This window comes from Pagrus pagrus (genome assembly GCF_965226575.1).
Source record: "Pagrus pagrus genome assembly, chromosome: 7".
In the NCBI taxonomy this organism is placed as follows: domain Eukaryota; kingdom Metazoa; phylum Chordata; class Actinopteri; order Spariformes; family Sparidae; genus Pagrus; species Pagrus pagrus.
Window position 1 is genome coordinate 1,110,851 of NC_140191.1, and position 17,976 is coordinate 1,128,826.

The 17,976-nt window shown below is 43.0% G+C and overlaps 1 protein-coding gene across 9 annotated transcripts in view; it reads left to right on the forward strand.

Moving 5' to 3' along the window:
* The window catches only part of LOC311260236 (collagen alpha-6(VI) chain-like), a 72,256-nt gene that overhangs the window by 48,990 nt on the left and 5,290 nt on the right, over positions 1-17,976 (forward strand). For all 9 annotated transcript variants that reach the window (XM_084357825.1, XM_084357823.1, XM_084357829.1 and 6 more), the window contains 24 exons: positions 24-169; positions 1,336-1,428; positions 2,839-2,892; positions 3,034-3,105; positions 3,222-3,248; positions 3,426-3,470; positions 4,661-4,714; positions 5,326-5,388; positions 5,965-6,030; positions 6,354-6,407; positions 6,693-6,728; positions 6,834-6,896; positions 7,043-7,105; positions 10,261-10,323; positions 10,910-10,972; positions 11,072-11,122; positions 11,253-11,288; positions 11,959-12,021; positions 12,109-12,171; positions 12,503-12,538; positions 12,626-12,662; positions 12,757-12,768; positions 14,393-14,886; positions 16,897-16,984. In XM_084357825.1, coding sequence (XP_084213951.1) covers positions 24-169; positions 1,336-1,428; positions 2,839-2,892; positions 3,034-3,105; positions 3,222-3,248; positions 3,426-3,470; positions 4,661-4,714; positions 5,326-5,388; positions 5,965-6,030; positions 6,354-6,407; positions 6,693-6,728; positions 6,834-6,896; positions 7,043-7,105; positions 10,261-10,323; positions 10,910-10,972; positions 11,072-11,122; positions 11,253-11,288; positions 11,959-12,021; positions 12,109-12,171; positions 12,503-12,538; positions 12,626-12,662; positions 12,757-12,768; positions 14,393-14,886; positions 16,897-16,984 — 1,842 coding nt within the window. The remainder of the gene's footprint in view (positions 1-23; positions 170-1,335; positions 1,429-2,838; positions 2,893-3,033; positions 3,106-3,221; positions 3,249-3,425; positions 3,471-4,660; positions 4,715-5,325; positions 5,389-5,964; positions 6,031-6,353; positions 6,408-6,692; positions 6,729-6,833; positions 6,897-7,042; positions 7,106-10,260; positions 10,324-10,909; positions 10,973-11,071; positions 11,123-11,252; positions 11,289-11,958; positions 12,022-12,108; positions 12,172-12,502; positions 12,539-12,625; positions 12,663-12,756; positions 12,769-14,392; positions 14,887-16,896; positions 16,985-17,976) is intronic.

The window sequence follows — 17,976 nt, forward strand, 5'->3', positions numbered from 1 at the left end:
TCTTTTGTGTGTTTTCTCTGCAGGTGTCAGCGCTCTGCTGACTGTGGCTCTGGAGGGAGTGCGTGACCCGGCCCAGCTGCAGATGGTGGAGTTTGGACGAGGTTTCGGTTACAAGCTTCCTCTCAGCATCGGCATGCCGAGTGTTGGCAGCACCATCCTCAAACAAATTGTAAGTCAGTCATGTCACTAAACACAGAAAGAAAACTGGAAAACGCTTCATCGCTCAACAGAAGTCTGTCGGTTGTTGAGTGATAAACTTCCTCTTTACATTTAAATTAAATTCAGCTTTAATTTTTCTGGTGTCACCGAACTCAAACTTTCCTTCCAACAAAGATGAGTTATGTTTTCTTTATTTTTGTTTCATATTTAATGGCGCTAGGCTAGCAGGTTCCCCCTGCTTCCAGTCTTTGTGCTAAGCTAAGCTAAACACATCCTCAACTCGTCTCTGCAGTGGACGGAGATGAAACAGAGACCGATCTTCTCGTATGACTCTTAACAAGACTGACAATAAACCTGTTTGTGTGTAAGAACAGGTCTGTTACTTTCCCTTGAAATAGAAAATATTTTTGCAGTTTTTTTCTGATTTATCACTTTATTGTCAGTTTAGCAAAATTAAGAATAAAGTGATTTAGAGACACATTTCTCAGTGTGATGAGAATTTCCGAAGCTCATCTGTTCAGACATGTTTTCCTGTCCTGGCGTGTCCGTTTGCAGGAATGGAAACCAGAAAAAGAAAAAGCCTCGGGGTGCTGGTTGAAGGAAATATGTAAATTACTCACCATGTTAAGGAATAGCCATTAGCAAAGAAAAACCAAGAATCCTGTAAACATTAGTGGGTTTAGTGGAATGCTGGTTCAGCCTTTGATAACAGATCTGTCCCTGGAGGAGAGTGTGACTTTTCTTTTAACTGCTTACGTCAAAGAAAAAAAATTTGCTTTTATGTTTAAACTCAACTTGTTACTGGAAAAACAATCTGTTTTTTTATTTTAATGATCAGGATTTTATTGAAAGTTTGACGAGTGTCACTTAATGAGAGACCCATCAGACGGTACATACAGAAACAAAAGAAACACACACACACACACACACACACACACACACACACTGGCTTTAGTGTCTCAGCAGTATTTTATTAGACCTTCATTGAAGTGAAAGTCAAACATCAACCCAGCATGAAACAAACCTACAGGAGACTCCAGAGGTAAATGTGTATCTGATCAGTTTAAGTCAGCAGAAATCTTTTCACTGTAAAATGTTTCTTCAGGCTGAAAACTGTTTTTATAAATAAAGTTAATCAAAGTTAAATTCTTGTTGTTGCCGTTGTTTTCTCTGCAGGACGCCGTGTCGGACAGGGAGTGCTGTAACGTCATGTGCAAATGTTCGGGGCATGAAGGCGTCCGTGGCTCTCGGGGCCCCCCGGGGTCAAAGGTGACTGGAACACACACCTTTAACTTTAAACACGATGAATGTTGTGGAAAACGAGCGAGCAGACGCAGGCGGGTCATCGAGGCAGCGGCAGGCCTGCTTCCACACGTCACACTTCAGGTCCTGTTTTGTACACAGTCCTCGGTCAATGTGAAGTGCATACTGATACAGAGGAGAACAGGAAACACCTCGTTTTCTCAAGGCTGACGGGAACGAGTCCTCACTCAGCCGAGGAGCGAGTACTCTGCTATTTACTTCTGCAAAAGTATCAGTACAACAATGAAAAAATACTTCATTATCAGTAAACATCCTGCATTTAAAACTCTGCTTAAAGAGAAACATGTAGTTACTGCAAGTGTCAACGGTAAAAGTCAGCTTCATGTAGTAAAAGTACTACAGTACTGTCAGCTTCATGTAGTAAAAGTACTGCAGTACTGTCAGCTTCAAGTAGTAAAAGTACTACAGTACAGTCAGCTTCATGTAGTAAAAGTACTGTAGTACTGTCAGCCTCATGTAGTAAAAGTACTACAGTACAGTCAGCTTCATGTAGTAAAAGTACTGCAGTACAGTCAGCCTCATGTAGTAAAAGTACTGCAGTACTGTCAGCTTCATGTAGTAAAAGTACTGCAGTACAGTCAGCTTCATGTAGTAAAAGTACTGCAGTACTGTCAGCCTCATGTAGTAAAAGTACTACAGTACAGTCAGCTTCATGTAGTAAAAGTACTGCAGTACAGTCAGCTTCATGTAGTAAAAGTACTACAGTACAGTCAGCTTCATGTAGTAAAAGTACTGTAGTACTGTCAGCCTCATGTAGTAAAAGTACTGCAGTACAGTCAGCTTCATGTAGTAAAAGTACTGCAGTACAGTCAGCTTCATGTAGTAAAAGTACTGCAGTACAGTCAGCTTCATGTAGTAAAAGTACTACAGTACAGTCAGCCTCATGTAGTAAAAGTACTACAGTACAGTCAGCTTCATGTAGTAAAAGTACTGCAGTACAGTCAGCTTCATGTAGTAAAAGTACTACAGTACAGTCAGCTTCATGTAGTAAAAGTACTGTAGTACTGTCAGCCTCATGTAGTAAAAGTACTACAGTACAGTCAGCTTCATGTAGTAAAAGTACTGCAGTACAGTCAGCTTCATGTAGTAAAAGTAGTAAAAGTACTACAGTACAGTCAGCTTCATGTAGTATATTTAAATATAACAGAAGTTCATTTATTCTCAGGAGTTGTTTGCAGTATAAAACAGTTGTTTGCAGTATAAAACTCAGGATTTTTGTTTGTTGCCAAACGTTATAATTTTTTGACCTTGTTAATATTTCAGTATATTAATCAATATTTAATCTCTGTGTGTGTGTGTGTGTGTGTGTGTGTGTGTGTGTGTGTGTGTGTGTGTGTGTGTGTGTGTTATAAACAGGGTGGGTCTGGACAGAAGGGTTACCCAGGATTCCCCGGGGAGGAGGGCGTCGCTGTAAGTGCCTCTTCATCCACTTGAACTTCTTCTCCTGGTTCATCTTGAAGCGTGAAGCGTCTGGTAGCTTGTTTCACAGTAGCGTCCCGTCACTGGACTCCTCTGCTCTCCGTCACGCCTCGCTGTGTTTGTGTGTTGCAGGGGGATCGGGGGTATCCTGGACCCAGTGGACCTCAGGGTTTACAGGGTTGCTCTGGGCTCAGAGGACCGAAGGTAAAGCTCTCCTGATCACTGCTTATTCTACCAGTGCTGAGTAATTTTGATGGAAGCAGCTGTGATTCACCAGATGTTGATGATGTGCGTCTGACTGCTGCTGTTTGTGTCCGCAGGGCTACCGAGGCCTCCGGGGAAACAGGGTGAGTGACTCTGACCTGCTGGAATGTAATAAAGGCAATTTAGGCGAGGAGGTCATGTGACCAGCTGAATGTACTGAGGGATGTTTGGACAAACCTTCGAGCGGAGATGGAGTCGAATGACCCCGAGAAGAAGAGACCTGCTTCTCTGTAACACTCGGTTCTCTTTCAACGTTGCAGGGCGAAGACGGAGAAGACGGGCTGGACGGAGTTAACGGAGAACAGGTACGAACTTCAGCGGCTGTTGTCTCTCCTGTGTTGTGTGATGAACGAGGCACAAACGTCACTTTTTGGCTTCGACCGGTCGTTTCTTCTGTTGAGAACAGATTGATATCAGGTCTCTCACAGCTGACTTTAGTTACACAGACTGAAACTGTCGGTGAGCAAGTTACAGCACAGAGGTTTCAACATGTCAATAAACGACTCTGACGCAAACCTCATCATCAGAAAAGTGTTTTATATTGAATTCAGAAATAACACCAACAAAACAAACTGATTAAAGTTTCTAAGCAGAGCTTTTTACAAAACAAAATGGCTGCTGCTCACACAACGTTAGCATACTGTGTCAGGATGTGGGCACTACAACTACCTGGTTAAGGAAGCTCATGTTCTGGCTGTAAACACCTGGTTCTGTCACCACTAACAGAGCCTGAAAATGTCCCAACGTCTCGTTACAAATGTCCACTGGTTTCATGCTAACAAGTTCTGAAACGGCGTCTCTAACAGTCGTCTCTGGTTTGGCGGCCGTCTCGTCCTCAAACACAAGTTTCTGATCCGTCCAGGTTCTGTTCATCAGATAATCTCCACAGATGAACTCCACTCTCTGATGTTTGAAGCGTAAATTAAATGTGTAGCAGTAAAAAGCTTCATAATTAAACTGTGGACATTTAATGATGAGTTTATGTTGGAGAACAGAATAAATATGTTCAGCCTGTGGTGACCTCACAGCTGATTACACTCATTTAACTGGAAACACATTCAACACACTCAGACTTTGAGACGAGGGGACAGGAAGTGCTAACATGCTAACATGCTGTCTGACTTCTGGGTTTTAGGACTACAGATTACACCTCTTTATGGGAACTGTAGTTCTAAATCTAAGAGCATGATTTTATATAACTATGACGTCACATTGAGATTAAAGAAGACGAGGTCAGAATCGCAGCGTCGAGGACAAAACAATCACATCACATCACATTTTTTGTTATTGAGACGATAATTCAACACGTCCATGTTTTAGATTTGTTATAAAGTCACAGCAGACGATCAGATGATGCTGCTTGTTGAAGCTGAGACAGTAAATCTGTTTGTCTGTTCTCATCATGCAGGAAATGAGCAGGCGTGTTCATGAAAACAGCTGATGGGAGGGTTTTCGGGCTCTGTGTGATGAAGCTGTTTGTGGTTTTGTTTTTCAGGGACTGACGGGACAAGATGGAGGTCGAGGAGAGAGAGGACACGCAGGAAACCCAGTAAAACAAAAACTCTTGTCTTTTCTCACAGTGTGACCGTCCTGTCTGTCTTTGTCTTCATCACATCTGTTCACTCTCGTCAGCATCACGGCCAGTCGTCTCATTAAAACATCAAATCAGCAGAAAAAGATTTTTTATTAATTATATTTAATTTAATGACTAAATTAGAGACTTTGTAGTTTGACTATGGTAATTAATATTAATTATTGTTGTTTATTTTTTTTAATGGATCTTCAGACTACACCATCAAAGGTCATTTCAATTAACTCTGATGAAGATTTATGAATCATTTACTAATTATATTTTGTGTTGTTATTAGTAGTGCTGCCTTCTATAAATACTTAATAATCACATTTTATTAATTTACATTCACTTATTGATACGTATCTTATTCATGATGCCGGTATATTTATATCTCGTCGACCGTTCACACTTTCCGCTGTTATTTTTGTAATTATTTGTCAGGAGTTTATTTTATTTAGTGTTTTTAAGTGTCGCTGCAGTTTAGTGTAATTTAACCGTCACGACCATCAGATGATGACAGTGAAGCCCGGAGGCGTTGACCTCTGACCTCCGGCTGGTTGACTGACAGGTTGAACTTTCGTCCTCAGGGTATCCCGGGTATCAGAGGGGAGGCGGGGCTTAAAGGACAGCGAGGACTGAGAGGAGATCCGGTGAGTGCCAACGTATTTTCTCTCTCTCTCCCTCCCTCTCTCTGGATTGGTGGATTATAAATCTAAATCACAAATGTTTGTAAAATAATCACACAGATGTTCTGTCAATGACCTGTTTTCCATTTTATGTCTTACAAAAGACCGAAGTCAGAACAAACTGGTAACTGAATGGTGTAAAAGATTTAATGCTGCGCTACAGTACGAAACTACAGTTTCAGTCAAAACATTTTATGACGCTGAACTTTTAAAAAACTGTTTTTTAGGTTTGCTCTACTTGAGAGGAAAGTGATGTGAAAATTGCAGTAACTAAATAATCCAACCATAAATGCAGTAAATGTAGCTGCTGCAGTTACTGCGTCTGTGACGACTCTGTGAAGACTAGATTATGTCGCCTCTGCAGTCTCGGCGTCGCAGAAGGTCGTTAGTAAATGGTTAAATATGAGCTCTGTGTTGTCAGAAAGCGATACAGCCAAACACAGCTGTTCAACATCTGGATGCTCCACTTAAGAAAAGTAAACAGTGTGCAGAGTTTATCCTTCAGGACTGACGGAGTGTCTTTTGTGTTTGGACTGACAGGGTGAACCAGGCGCTGATAACACCGCCCCAGGAGCCAAAGGAGACCCCGGGAACCCAGGTTTACCGGTAAGAGACACCACACACTGGACTTGGGTTGAGCTGAAGAGCAACTGAAGGTTAAATCAGGTAATCAGGTAAAAGTCCTGATATTGTCAGGTGAAGTTGGATCATTGGAGTTGATGTTGGAGTTTGTCGGCGTTGGAGACATTTGACTCAGTTTACTTTAGGATCGGATCAGAAACACCGGTGCTGATGTGTTTGGTTACAAACGTTTTTACACAATTTGCTTTTTCTTTAGAATTTCAGTCCGAATGTAGAACGAGTCCTAAATCTTATTTTGTCACAGTTATGAATCACTTTGCTGAGATGTGATGTGTTTAAATCCACAGGGTGCACCTGGACCTGACGGGCAACCCGGTGAGAGCGGGATTGAAGGAAACCCGGTGAGATTTTGTATCTTTTCTCATCTGTATGCAGCGATGACGCCTCTGTACCACACGTCACATCATCCATCACTTCAGTGTCACTGTACAACCCTGACGCTGTCAATCCTTTTCCACCTGTGATCGATGGATAACAGCACAAAGATGCTTGATGCTGAAACTGATAATAATTATAATGTGTGAATATTTTCTTCCTCTGTGTTCGACGGCTGCAACGCTGTGACAGCAGCGAACACATGAATCATTAAACGTCTCTAAGTGTTTGTTTGCGTTCCTGCTGTTCAGGGTCCAGATGGAAGAAGAGGACCGCTCGGTGAGAAGGTAGGAGAGGAGCTCAGAGCCCGTTAGTCCTGGTTTATTACACCAGTCAACACTAAGACACCCTGTTTAAACTGTGTGTGTGTGTGTGTGTGTGTGTTCGTGCAGGGTGCATCTGGAGAGCCAGGAGCTCCAGGACTCACAGGCAGCTCAGGTGCTTCAGGTCCACAGGTGAGAGATCAGCAGGACATTCTGTAGAATCGTCACCACAGATGCATGAGGACCGTTTAGAGACCAGATGAAAGATGGATCCGTCCAGTCCAAAGTTCTGTCCCCATACTGGACTCATTGTATTTGAATCCATGTTGTCCCTACAGGGTCCCAGAGGGATCAGAGGTCAACCGGGACCAAGAGGAATCCCTGGACTTCCTGGACCTCAGGTCAGTACATTTATAATACAGTGCTGTCTGATATATGTTGTTAATGTGTGTGTAGAGAGACACTGACAACAACAAGACCAGTATTATCAAATCTTTCCTTTTCTTTTCTTTTCTTTTCTTTTCAAGAGTCAATAAAAACAGGAACATGAACTTGTTACACAAGAGGCGACACGATTCAGAGGATTATAAGTAGATAAAATCCTCAGCTGGATGAAAGAAAACAGATTTCACAGGTTTGTTAATGCAAAACAATTTGTTTTAGTTTCCTGAGAGTAGCAGAAATTAGGAGGTAGTGTTCTGTTAATTAAATCAAGCAAACAAGCCGAACAGCTGAAGTGTTGAATTTGTTGACAGACAAAGTGAACAATTCAACATTCGTGTACAATATGAAGAATTAATATTTACTCGGCTTTTGAATGAAATTCTTTTAAGGAAATGGAAATAAAAAAAAGTTTTAACCGCCTCAGAAGTTTGTCCATGTTCCCCTTTAATTCAAACCAAATGACAAAGTTCGGTGAAGGAGATTCTCCATAATTATCATTTTTCTACAGAATGAATAAAGCATTTTTTTGTTAAACCCAGTATGTCCACATAGTCCTGAAGTTTTACTGACATTTCCTGTTTGTGCAGCTTCATTTACAACATGCAGTATTAAATATTTACACGGACAGAACTGAATTATATCTCAGACATGAAAATGTACAGACGTCGAGCCCTTCATCTGAATCTCTAGTAAATATTGATGCGTAGTTCTGGTGTCTGGGCTCCTGAGAACCAGCAGGACGTCTCCTCTCTTCTCATCTCATCGGACATGTTATCTTGTTGGATGCTATTTGGCCAAAAGTATGCGGACAGCGCTCCTGTAGATCCCTGCAGACTGCTTCTTAAATCTGATGGGAAGTGTGAAACCGAAGCTGTTTCTTCTCTTCTGTCTCTCATGAGGCTCTCAGTGGTCTAAATGTTCTACAACAACAGTCTGTACTTAACAAGCGTGTTCTTCATTGGGGTTGTCGTATTTGACACTTTAATCACTGCGAGTCAGAAATCCTGACGACTCTGATAGATGATGTCACCGCTGCTGCTGTCTGCTGACGCCTGGGACTCATCTGGTCTCTGGTTCCAGTTAGGAGGCAAGAAGTCGGCCATGTTCCTTCTTTAAACAATCTGATCAGTGGAACAAAGATAAATCATTTCTGTTCGATTGTTATTGAGAATATTTGTAGTATTGTGTCTTTATGGATCTGACCCGCCTCACATTATCTGTATGTATGAGCCTGCATGACGAACGTCAAACTGATCAGGAACGATATTTATTGCTGCCTCAGTATGAAGGTGTTGCACTGAGCACACAGCGTCCTGGTGATTCATCCTGGTGTTGAACTCTGTAGTGTCCAAATGACTTTAAATCAGAGGACGTGAGCGGAGAGGAGCGCTGAGAATCCGTTCATGTTGTTTTCACCCTTATTTTAACTTGAAATCCTGAACTCGACCGCACATCGAGGGTTAAACATCATCTCCTCAGATCAGGTTGTGATCTCTGTGATCACAGTGACTTTATATCATCAGGAGGAGACGATGGCTGAGCCTGACTTTATATCATCAGGAGGAGACGATGACTGAGCCTGACTTTATATCATCAGGAGGAGATGATGACTGAGCCTGACTTTATATCATCAGGAGGAGACGATGGCTGAGCCTGACTTTATATCATCAGGAGGAGACGATGACTGAGCCTGACTTTATATCATCAGGAGGAGATGATGACTGAGCCTGACTTTATATCATCAGGAGGAGACGATGACTGAGCCTGACTTTATATCATCAGGAGGAGATGATGGCTGAGCCTGACTTTATATCATCAGGAGGAGATGATGACTGAGCCTGACTTTATATCATCAGGAGGAGATGATGACTGAGCCTGACTTTATATCATCAGGAGGAGATGATGACTGGATTTGACTTTTTGGGTGAACTGCTCCTTTAAAATCTAAAGGCTTTCTGTTGTCGGGTGCTGAGTTCATGTTATCAGCTCTGTGGTTGTTGAGAAATTTCTGCTTTGAAGTGACGAACTGAACAAACATCTTTAAGCTCTTAAAGTGAAGAAATGCTTCATTGGCGGTAAATGAACAGTACCAGTAATCGGACGGGTCCAGAGCTCAGCTGGGGACGAAACAACGTATATTTCCACATTTAGTTTTGTGCTCGCAGGCAACTTTTTGTTTCTTTCTTTAAAATGACTTCTGCTTGTTGTTTCAGTTGTGTTTATGTTTCAAAAAGCTGAACAAACTTCATATTTCTTCGGTTGTGATCTCATGTTGGATCAGTGCTGCTGTTCTGCTCTGTTCTGGTCCACTGATGATTGCAGTGAGGCGGTTTCTAACTCTGCAGTTTTATTTGTGAGAACACGCTGAGATTAAATCAGTTTGTGATGAGTCCCGTTTGTTCAGAGAGCTTCCAGAGCGGCTCGGTTACAAGTTCAAACATCTGTTTTACAGCCTTCCATCAGAGAATAATTAACTCTAGATGAAGATTAATGAGCTCGTTAGATATATTTCATCCACCACAGTTAATATTTAGTCACCTTTACAGATTTTTCTTTCTCAAAGCTTCATTGGAGGAGCAGTGATTTTATATTGGCTCCTCGTAAACATCCAGAGAGCAGCTGCTCCTGTCGGATGTTTTTAGTGATATTTGCCTCCAATAAATGTCAAGTTTATAGATCAACACAGAGTTCAGATTTATCACACAGCTGATTTAAAGCTCCCGGCTGCTGTGTCAGTTTCCTTCAGACGTGAAACGAACCAAGACAGCCACGAGGAGGACGGACGCACCGAAACTGATCCAGAGTCTGAACTGAAGAACTGAAAACTGAACCGTCTGAAGTAGCTCAGTCGTTCATTACATCATCTGGAAATCCTGTTTAACATAAACTGGAAGCATTTTATGGTTTTAATGTTTTTACTTATTTTATTTGTTTTTATGTTTCATAACTTTATTTCTTTTTAACACAAATAAACACAAACATGAAACTGAAAATGGCTCCGACAGTCGGTGTCCATTTTCAAACCATTTTATTTAGGTGATGCATTCAAGGTCACCCGTGCGTTAGAGAACAGTCATCTCTTCCTGCTCTGACTCTGTTGGTGTTCCTGCAGGGTGGACCGGGACCAGCCGGAAACCCGGGAGTAGCCGGACGCCGCGGAGCGAACGGACAGAAGGTGTGTGACATCATTTCATCTCATCGCCTCCTCTGTGGTCCAGCGAACACGTCACCTTTACAGCAGTAGACACGATCTGCTCAGGTTCACAGGAAGTTGTTATTCAGATCAAAGACTCCAGCTGTTATTTGAGATGTTGCATATGAATGATATTATCAAGTATAACGAAGTACAAACAAAGTTATAATGTGTAGCTTTACAGTGATTAAGTCGATTTATTGATTAGTGGATCATCAGAAAATGAATCTGCAACTTTTTAAATCGAATTGTTTTTGTAATTCTGTTCCCACTGTGTGTGTGTGAGGACTTTCTTTATCTGCTTTACATCTTTCAAACTGAGTATGTTTGTGTTTTGAACCGTTGGTCGGACAGAACGAGACATTTGGAGACGTCACCTCCGACTCTGATGGACTACCATGTGCATTATTTGGCAATTTCTGACATTTTATTGAAAAAAATGAAATTTAAACATCATTTATTCAGTGATGATCATTATTGTATTTTTTGATTTTTGGTAAATTGCAGTCTGTCGGGAGTCAAATGTTCTGTATGACGGTGAAATAAAAACAAACTGTTGTTGTTGAAGGGCCAACCAGGAGATCCAGGTGATAAAGGTGTTCTAGGATCACTGGGACCCAGAGGAATGCCGGTAAGGAGCTGAAATAAGCTTTGTGTTATTACCTTTTAATATGAAATTAGGTATCTTATGTATTTCTGGGTGTGTGTGTGTGTGTGTGCTGCGTTTCAGGGTCAGGATGGCCGAGACGGTTACGGACCTGCAGGAACTAACGGTGCCAAGGTAGAGGAGACGTCAAACAAACTGACAAACTGATCATCTGATCCTTAACTCTCAGACTGTCCCACGTTACTGAACACAGTTCATGTTTATATGATTAGAAACATGAATTCTCATCTTCCTCTTGTTACAGGGAGATCCTGGTTTCCCTGGTTACCCCGGTCTACTGGTGAGTACACATTAAACATCGTCAGGGGCCCCATTAGTCTGGACCGTGACCCAGTTTGAGACTCCAAATTTACAAGAATTGTGTGCTGAATCACAGCTCATCGTGTTTTACAAACTGTTAGATGTGAACATTCACTGATGAGCGAAGAAATCTAAAATACGACACTTTTTAAAGGACTTTTGGATCCAGACTCCATTCAAAGCTGTCTCTGTATAGATGCCTGTGCCCGATCAGCCCATGTACAGTACAGTACAGTTTGAATCTCTCATCAGAATAATTTCGATCAGGTTAAAGAAATATCATCTCTGTGACCGCAGCTCGTGATTCACGTCTTCACAGACTCTTGTTTGAGGTCGAGGAGCTGCATCGTGTGTGAACAGTACGAGGAATTATCACTGACATACTGAATTTATGTTGTGTATGCTGGCGTTGGTCCAAATGGTTCTGGAGCCCCTGAGACCAGCGACTGTACTAAACAACATATTTTTATTAATTCTTTCAATGATTCATGAGTCGGGGGAAACACTGAGGGATAAAGTGACTGTTTGTCGTCAGGATAAATGTGTTTGGATATTCAAACAGAATCTGAGACTAAATATGAGAAACAGGAAGCAGCAGGCTGAAGTCCAAACACTTGTGAGTTGAGTGTGTGTGTGTTTGTTGTGTTCAGGGTGAGGACGGCCTGAAGGGAACCAAAGGACATCCAGGACCTAAAGGGAACCGAGGTCGAGCTGTGAGTGTTCACAAAACTCTGGTTTCAGTTTTTCTCTCAGAGTTTTTGCTCCATCGCTGACTTTTGTTTCTGATCTGAATCATTCAGGGAAGCTCGGGCAGGCCCGGAGAATCAGGCGTGGGTGGAGATCCAGGATATCCAGGACACAATGTGAGTGTTATCATCATCATCATCATCGTCATCATCATCATCATCATCCTTAAAAAGCCAGTGACTCCTGACCACACTGACTCTACGTACCATCCTTAACTGTGACAGTCCACTGCACTTTCATTGTGAAGTTCAGGAGAAGTCTGAAGTTCTGAAGGAAGTCTGAGAACGAGACGAAACATAACGTGAAGAAACGTTAAAACGTCACCTCGTCTGAGTCACAGAGAGATTTTCATCAGCAGTGGTGGTTGTTAAATGGCGCCTCCTCTGGAGGATGTTTGGGCTGAAAACAGCGAAAGGGTTAATAATGTTCTTCTTCTTCTCCTCTCAGGGTCCCAGAGGTCCTCCTGGAGTCAAAAGCATGACTGTAAGTCCACCTTAAAATTCACTTATACAATTATACAATATGAAACCTTTTTCTGTGTTTAAATATAATTTGTTCTGTTTTTTGTAGGAGTGTCAGCTGATCACCTACGTCAGGGACAACTGTGGTAAGTGTCAGAAACGTCTCAGGCTTCTCACTGACTTTATTCACGTATCCGTAACTGCAGTTCACCTCTAATGATCTGCTCTTTCCTCCACCAGCTTGTTCCATCGGTACGTATCTCCATGTTAATGATGTCATCAGTACGGTGAGTACAGTACTGAACCTGCTGCAGAGTGACATCATCGCCGAGCACAAGCTTCATTTCAACCTCTTCAGGTTGTTTGGCATCATCGCTTGTTGATGCTGGACGAAGGTCAACGGTTACACAATGTTCTCCCACAGTTTATATGTTTTTATACAAGTGACATGGCTCAATGAAGTGTCTGTCTGTGTCTCTGTCTGTGTCTCTGTCTGTCTGTCTGTGTCTCTGTCTGTGTGTCTGTCTGTGTCTCTGTCTGTGTCTCTGTCTGTGTGTCTGTCTGTCTGTCTGTCTGTGTCTCTGTCTGTGTGTCTGTCTGTGTACTGATAATCAACTGATGTTAGCATGCTAAAGTGCTGAGCCTCGGGCTGAGAAAGCGTTCACACTGGCACATTGCATAGTGGACTGACCCGACTTCAGCCGTGGGCTCGTTGGCTTCTTTCTGGTTATCTCCAGAAAATCAGCTGAGCTCGGGGCTGAGAGTGTGACATGGTTAAAGAGTGACATGGTTAAAGAGTGTGACATGGTTAAAGAGTGTGACATGGTTAAAGAGTGTGACATGGGGTTAAAGATAAAAAGGAGTCGGGGCTCGTGTCCACACAGCATTTTTTTTCCTGAGCACAAGTGGAGTGAGTGTCTGCGAGCGCTCCACCTTTGGTATTGCCACATGGACGTTTCGGGCAAGACGCCTTTCTTCAGCATGTGTTCGGGGAAATTCACAATCAATCTACAACCCAGCAGATTGTAGATAGATTGTGAATTTGCAAAGATGTTGTAATACCGCCGCGGGACGGCACAACACAGCTGACAGGAGCGCTTCCTCACTTTGGACTCTACAGTCATCGCTGTGAAGAAAGTTTGGACTCGACAGCTTGAACTAACATGTCAGCTAACATGACCCTGACTGAAGCCACTCAACGCTCGTCCATCAGCGTGGGTCTTTTAAAGAAACACAAACAAGCCTGAGTGTTTTTTCCTCGACCAGAATAATAAACTGGTGTAGCCGGACGTTTCTCCAGCGCTGTGCAGACAGATAGGTCTGAGTATGTTGGACTGACGGAGGTGCTGATCATGGCAGTATTGAAGATACGTCTGCAAACACTAAGCTCAGTGATTTTAAAGACCGATGTGTCTGACCCTCGTTAATAAATCAGTTTTCTTCTCTTTGTTGAATGGTGTGACCCGGCTCTCTGATGACGCTCAGACAGCCGTCTCAAATCCATTTTTTGACGTATCCAGATTTAATGAAGTCTGGACTGCAAGAAAAAAACAAAAAACACAGGGAATACGAGTTTTGTAAATTGGATCCAAACCACATTTGGAGGTGGGTTTTACAGCTAATCTCCATCCAGATGTTCTGGCAGCTCATCCTGGTGTTGGAAAACCCGTCACCAGAGAACGGAGTTACTGACGCCTACGTTGTTGCCATAGCAACCCTTGCAGATCGGTCGGTTGATGTCTGGATGCAAAAATCTGATCTGATCACTTGTTCCTAACAGTGTGGACGGTCTGTGTGAGAGATCTGATTTATCTGCAGTCTGAACAAGTTTAGTTCTACTTTCTACTCACATGAACTCTTCTTCGTTGGTTTCCAGGTCACTCAGAGTGCCCGGCCTTCCCCACCGAGCTGGTGTTCGGTCTGGACATGTCCGAGGACGTGACTCCGGCAGCCTTCGAGAGGCAGCGCTCCGCCCTCCTCTCCCTGCTGGAGGACCTCGCCATCACTGAGAGCAACTGTCCGACGGGCGCTCGCGTCGCTGTGGTGGGATACAGCAGCTACACCAAGTATCTGATCCGCTTCCAGGACTACCGCCGCAAGAATCAGCTGATCGACCTTGTGAAGAACATCGCCCTGGAGAGGACGGCCAACCGACGCCAGCTCGGGGCCGCCATGCGCTTCGTGGGTCAGAACGTCTTCAAGCGTGTCCGAGCAGGGGTGATGATGAGGAAGGTGGCCGTCTTCCTGTCCAACGGGCCTTCACAGGATGTTAATGACATTGTCACCGCCATGATGGAGTACCGAGGCCTCAACATCGTCCCAGCAGTCATCGCTCTGAAGAACGCTCCCGCTCTTAGTCGAGCGATGGAGGTAAGTCTGATCCGTCAGCTCATCAACTGGAAGCCTTTTTAGTTATTTAGGAGAATCTAAAGCAGACACGTCGCTTCAGTTCTTCACAGAGTCGAGTCACAGCGATCGATCACTTCAAACTAAGAGGTTAACAGTCAGTCAGTAGATCAGGTGTCAGTTACCTGCAGGTTGCAACAGGTTGGGACGTTCCTTTGGAGGACGTGAGACCCAGAACTCACTGCAGAGATTATCTCACCTGCCTTGGGACCTCCTTGGAAATGGAAAGATGGATGGAGCTTCGAAGCCTAAATGATACAACCTTCTCAACCGTATGAGCGTAGTTTCTGTCAAACCATCCGTCCTCAGTGATCTGATCTCATGTGGACCGCTCTAAGTACAGGTGTGAATGAGACACGATGAGGACACATTTCAGTTCTGATCACCCAGTAAACATATAAATGACATGTTGTGCTCTGTTAACCTGTCAATGTGAGCAGCAGATGTTTGTGAACACACTGTCTGTTTCAACTGATCCAACCGCTGAACCAGTAACCACATCACCAGACTCCCTTAACAAATGTTCTGATTTTAAGAGTTGTTTCATGAGGAGAAACTTAACAAACGTAGTGAAACTCTGTCTCTGACAGACTCTGAATCATTGTCTCCTTCTTGTAACTTCAGCATTAAATGAAAACAGTCAGTTGTGTGTTTCCTTGTACAAAGTGTCAGTTTGTGGCAGCATGGCTGTACCAGCCTGTCTGCTTCTGTGTCTAAAGTGCTAAAGTCTTACCTGCCAACATTTAGCAGCTGTTTGAACACACTGTTTACACTGATTTCACCATTTACACTCAATTTATGAAAGAAGAAACATGTTATTGATCTAAACATGTCACATTTTACAAACACACTAAACAGTAACCAGTATAGGCTACTTCTTTGTCCCCAGACTCCCTTAACAAATGTGTCAGTTTAGTGAGTTGTTGAGTTGGAGACACTTTATAAACTGTGTGAAACTCTGTCTCTGACTGATTCTGACTGATTTGTTCCTTCTTGTAAATTCAGCAAATGTTCTACATGAACTTCTTTCTGTCTTTGAGCAGAAACATGGAGTCTGTTTGTCTCAGTGATGGACGGGTTTGTCTCATACAGAGCAGGAAGTGACGTCAGATCAGGACACATGTTAATGTCAGCTGACGGACTGAGAGCTGGACTCTGTGATCAGATCACTCAGGATGGATGTTGGATCCTCACCTCACGCAGCTGGAGCTCTGTTTGCCTCTGACAGTCTGAAGAGTGAGAACATGTTGTGTCATTATACCACAAACGTCGTGTTTCAGCGTCTGATAAACGTTCAGACTCAAATATCTGCTGCTCAAAGTTTACGACAATATTTAATCTTTCCACCTGAACTTGAACCAGCCTACCTCAGATACCTCAGCCAGCAGCTGAGTGAAGGGAGGAGGACGATCGTACCTCACAGCTTCATCTCCGTTTGATTCAATGAGTTCAAAGTAATAAACTCACTGCATGCTTGAACTCTCTGACACCAAAGGTCAATCTGCTGCTGCTGCGATCAGCATTTATTTCGAGTGAGACTCTTCAGGCCTCCTCACTGACTGACAAACAGACGAGGAGCAGATTATCATTAAAGCTTCAACGCTGCAAACAATCCCAGCATTTGTTCATCCAGCGCGCGGGACACAATGAACATCTGAGCTGCTCGTGTTGCTGCCAACGAGGAGGTTTTCTTGTTTGGCTCTGAAACACATGACTTCATTCCAGCTCCCTTTGCACATCGTCTCCCTTTTGGTGAAGATAACATTCACTCCTGCTGCCAGAGATTTGTCTACAGTGTTTAGAAACTGCAGCTGTGCCTTAAGAGTGATACCGAAGCTCTCAGACACGTCCCCGTAGTTTCATTAGAAGATAGGAGATTACAAATAGATTAATGAGATCTATTTGTAGTTTTCTTTAATCTTGTGGCTCACTCACAGTTCTCAGATCTGTGATTAACGACATGTTTCTTCTCAGGCCGACGACTCAGGAAAATCCATCTTCACAGTGCTGAGCAGAGACATGGCTGAGCTGAGGAAGGTGAAGAACTGTGCCGTCTGTTACGGTAAGATGTGAGGATTGTTCCTGTCAGCCCGCAATACTTCTGCTCATTTTAGCATGTGTGATTGTTTTCTAACTTGTGCTGACAAAGTTTAAAATCAGGGATTTAATAAAAATCACAATTTAAATGTAATTATATCATCTTTCAAAATATTCTGATGAGTTAGGTGTTTGTTGGTTCGACGTGACGGCGTGCTGACCGTCCAGCTGAAGAAGGAAAGAAAGGATGACACCTTCAGTCCGTTTATTCACTGTAACTGAACCACATTAGCTTCAAACTCAGAGCGACTCGGAGAGTTTCATCCTAACGAGGAGGCGGGGTTTACCTTGTTGCTCGGTGTGACACATTCTTTAAAAAGCTGTGATTGGTTGGTTTAAAAAAAAGGAAATAAAAATGCACTTTTGATAATAACGGACAGGACATGGATGCTGAAACTGACCGGCTTCATTGTAACATTTTACTCTGTATGAAGACATGATGTAATAATCAGAGACATCAAAAGTCACGTGTGGACGTCTTTTTTACGAAAACACAGCACGAGGGAAGATGTCTGATCACAGCAGGAATATCAAATAAAACATCTTTGCTCGCTACATCGTAGCTTTTCTTACACTCACTAATTATTGGTTATCGTATCGGCTGAAAAATCCATTTTGTGCATCGATAGTTTACAGCGTTCGTACACGATTAAATATTCAGACACTGAAAAGCTTGAACCACAAACCAGCTCACGTTTCATGCACAACTCTTCTGGCATCGCTGCGTGACATGAGCACTCTCTCTTCCTCTTTTTAAAATCAGATTTAAAATGCAAACAGTGTGAAATGAAAGAAGGACAAGACAGATAACATTCAATATTATACAACATTTATTTGATAGTGAAGAAGGTGCAGGATCCTGTCAGATCGGTGCCGGTGAGGTAATGATGAATATGATGAAACCGTCTCACAGGAGCTCAGCAGGGAGGAGTGTTGTATAAGACGAGGATACACTCG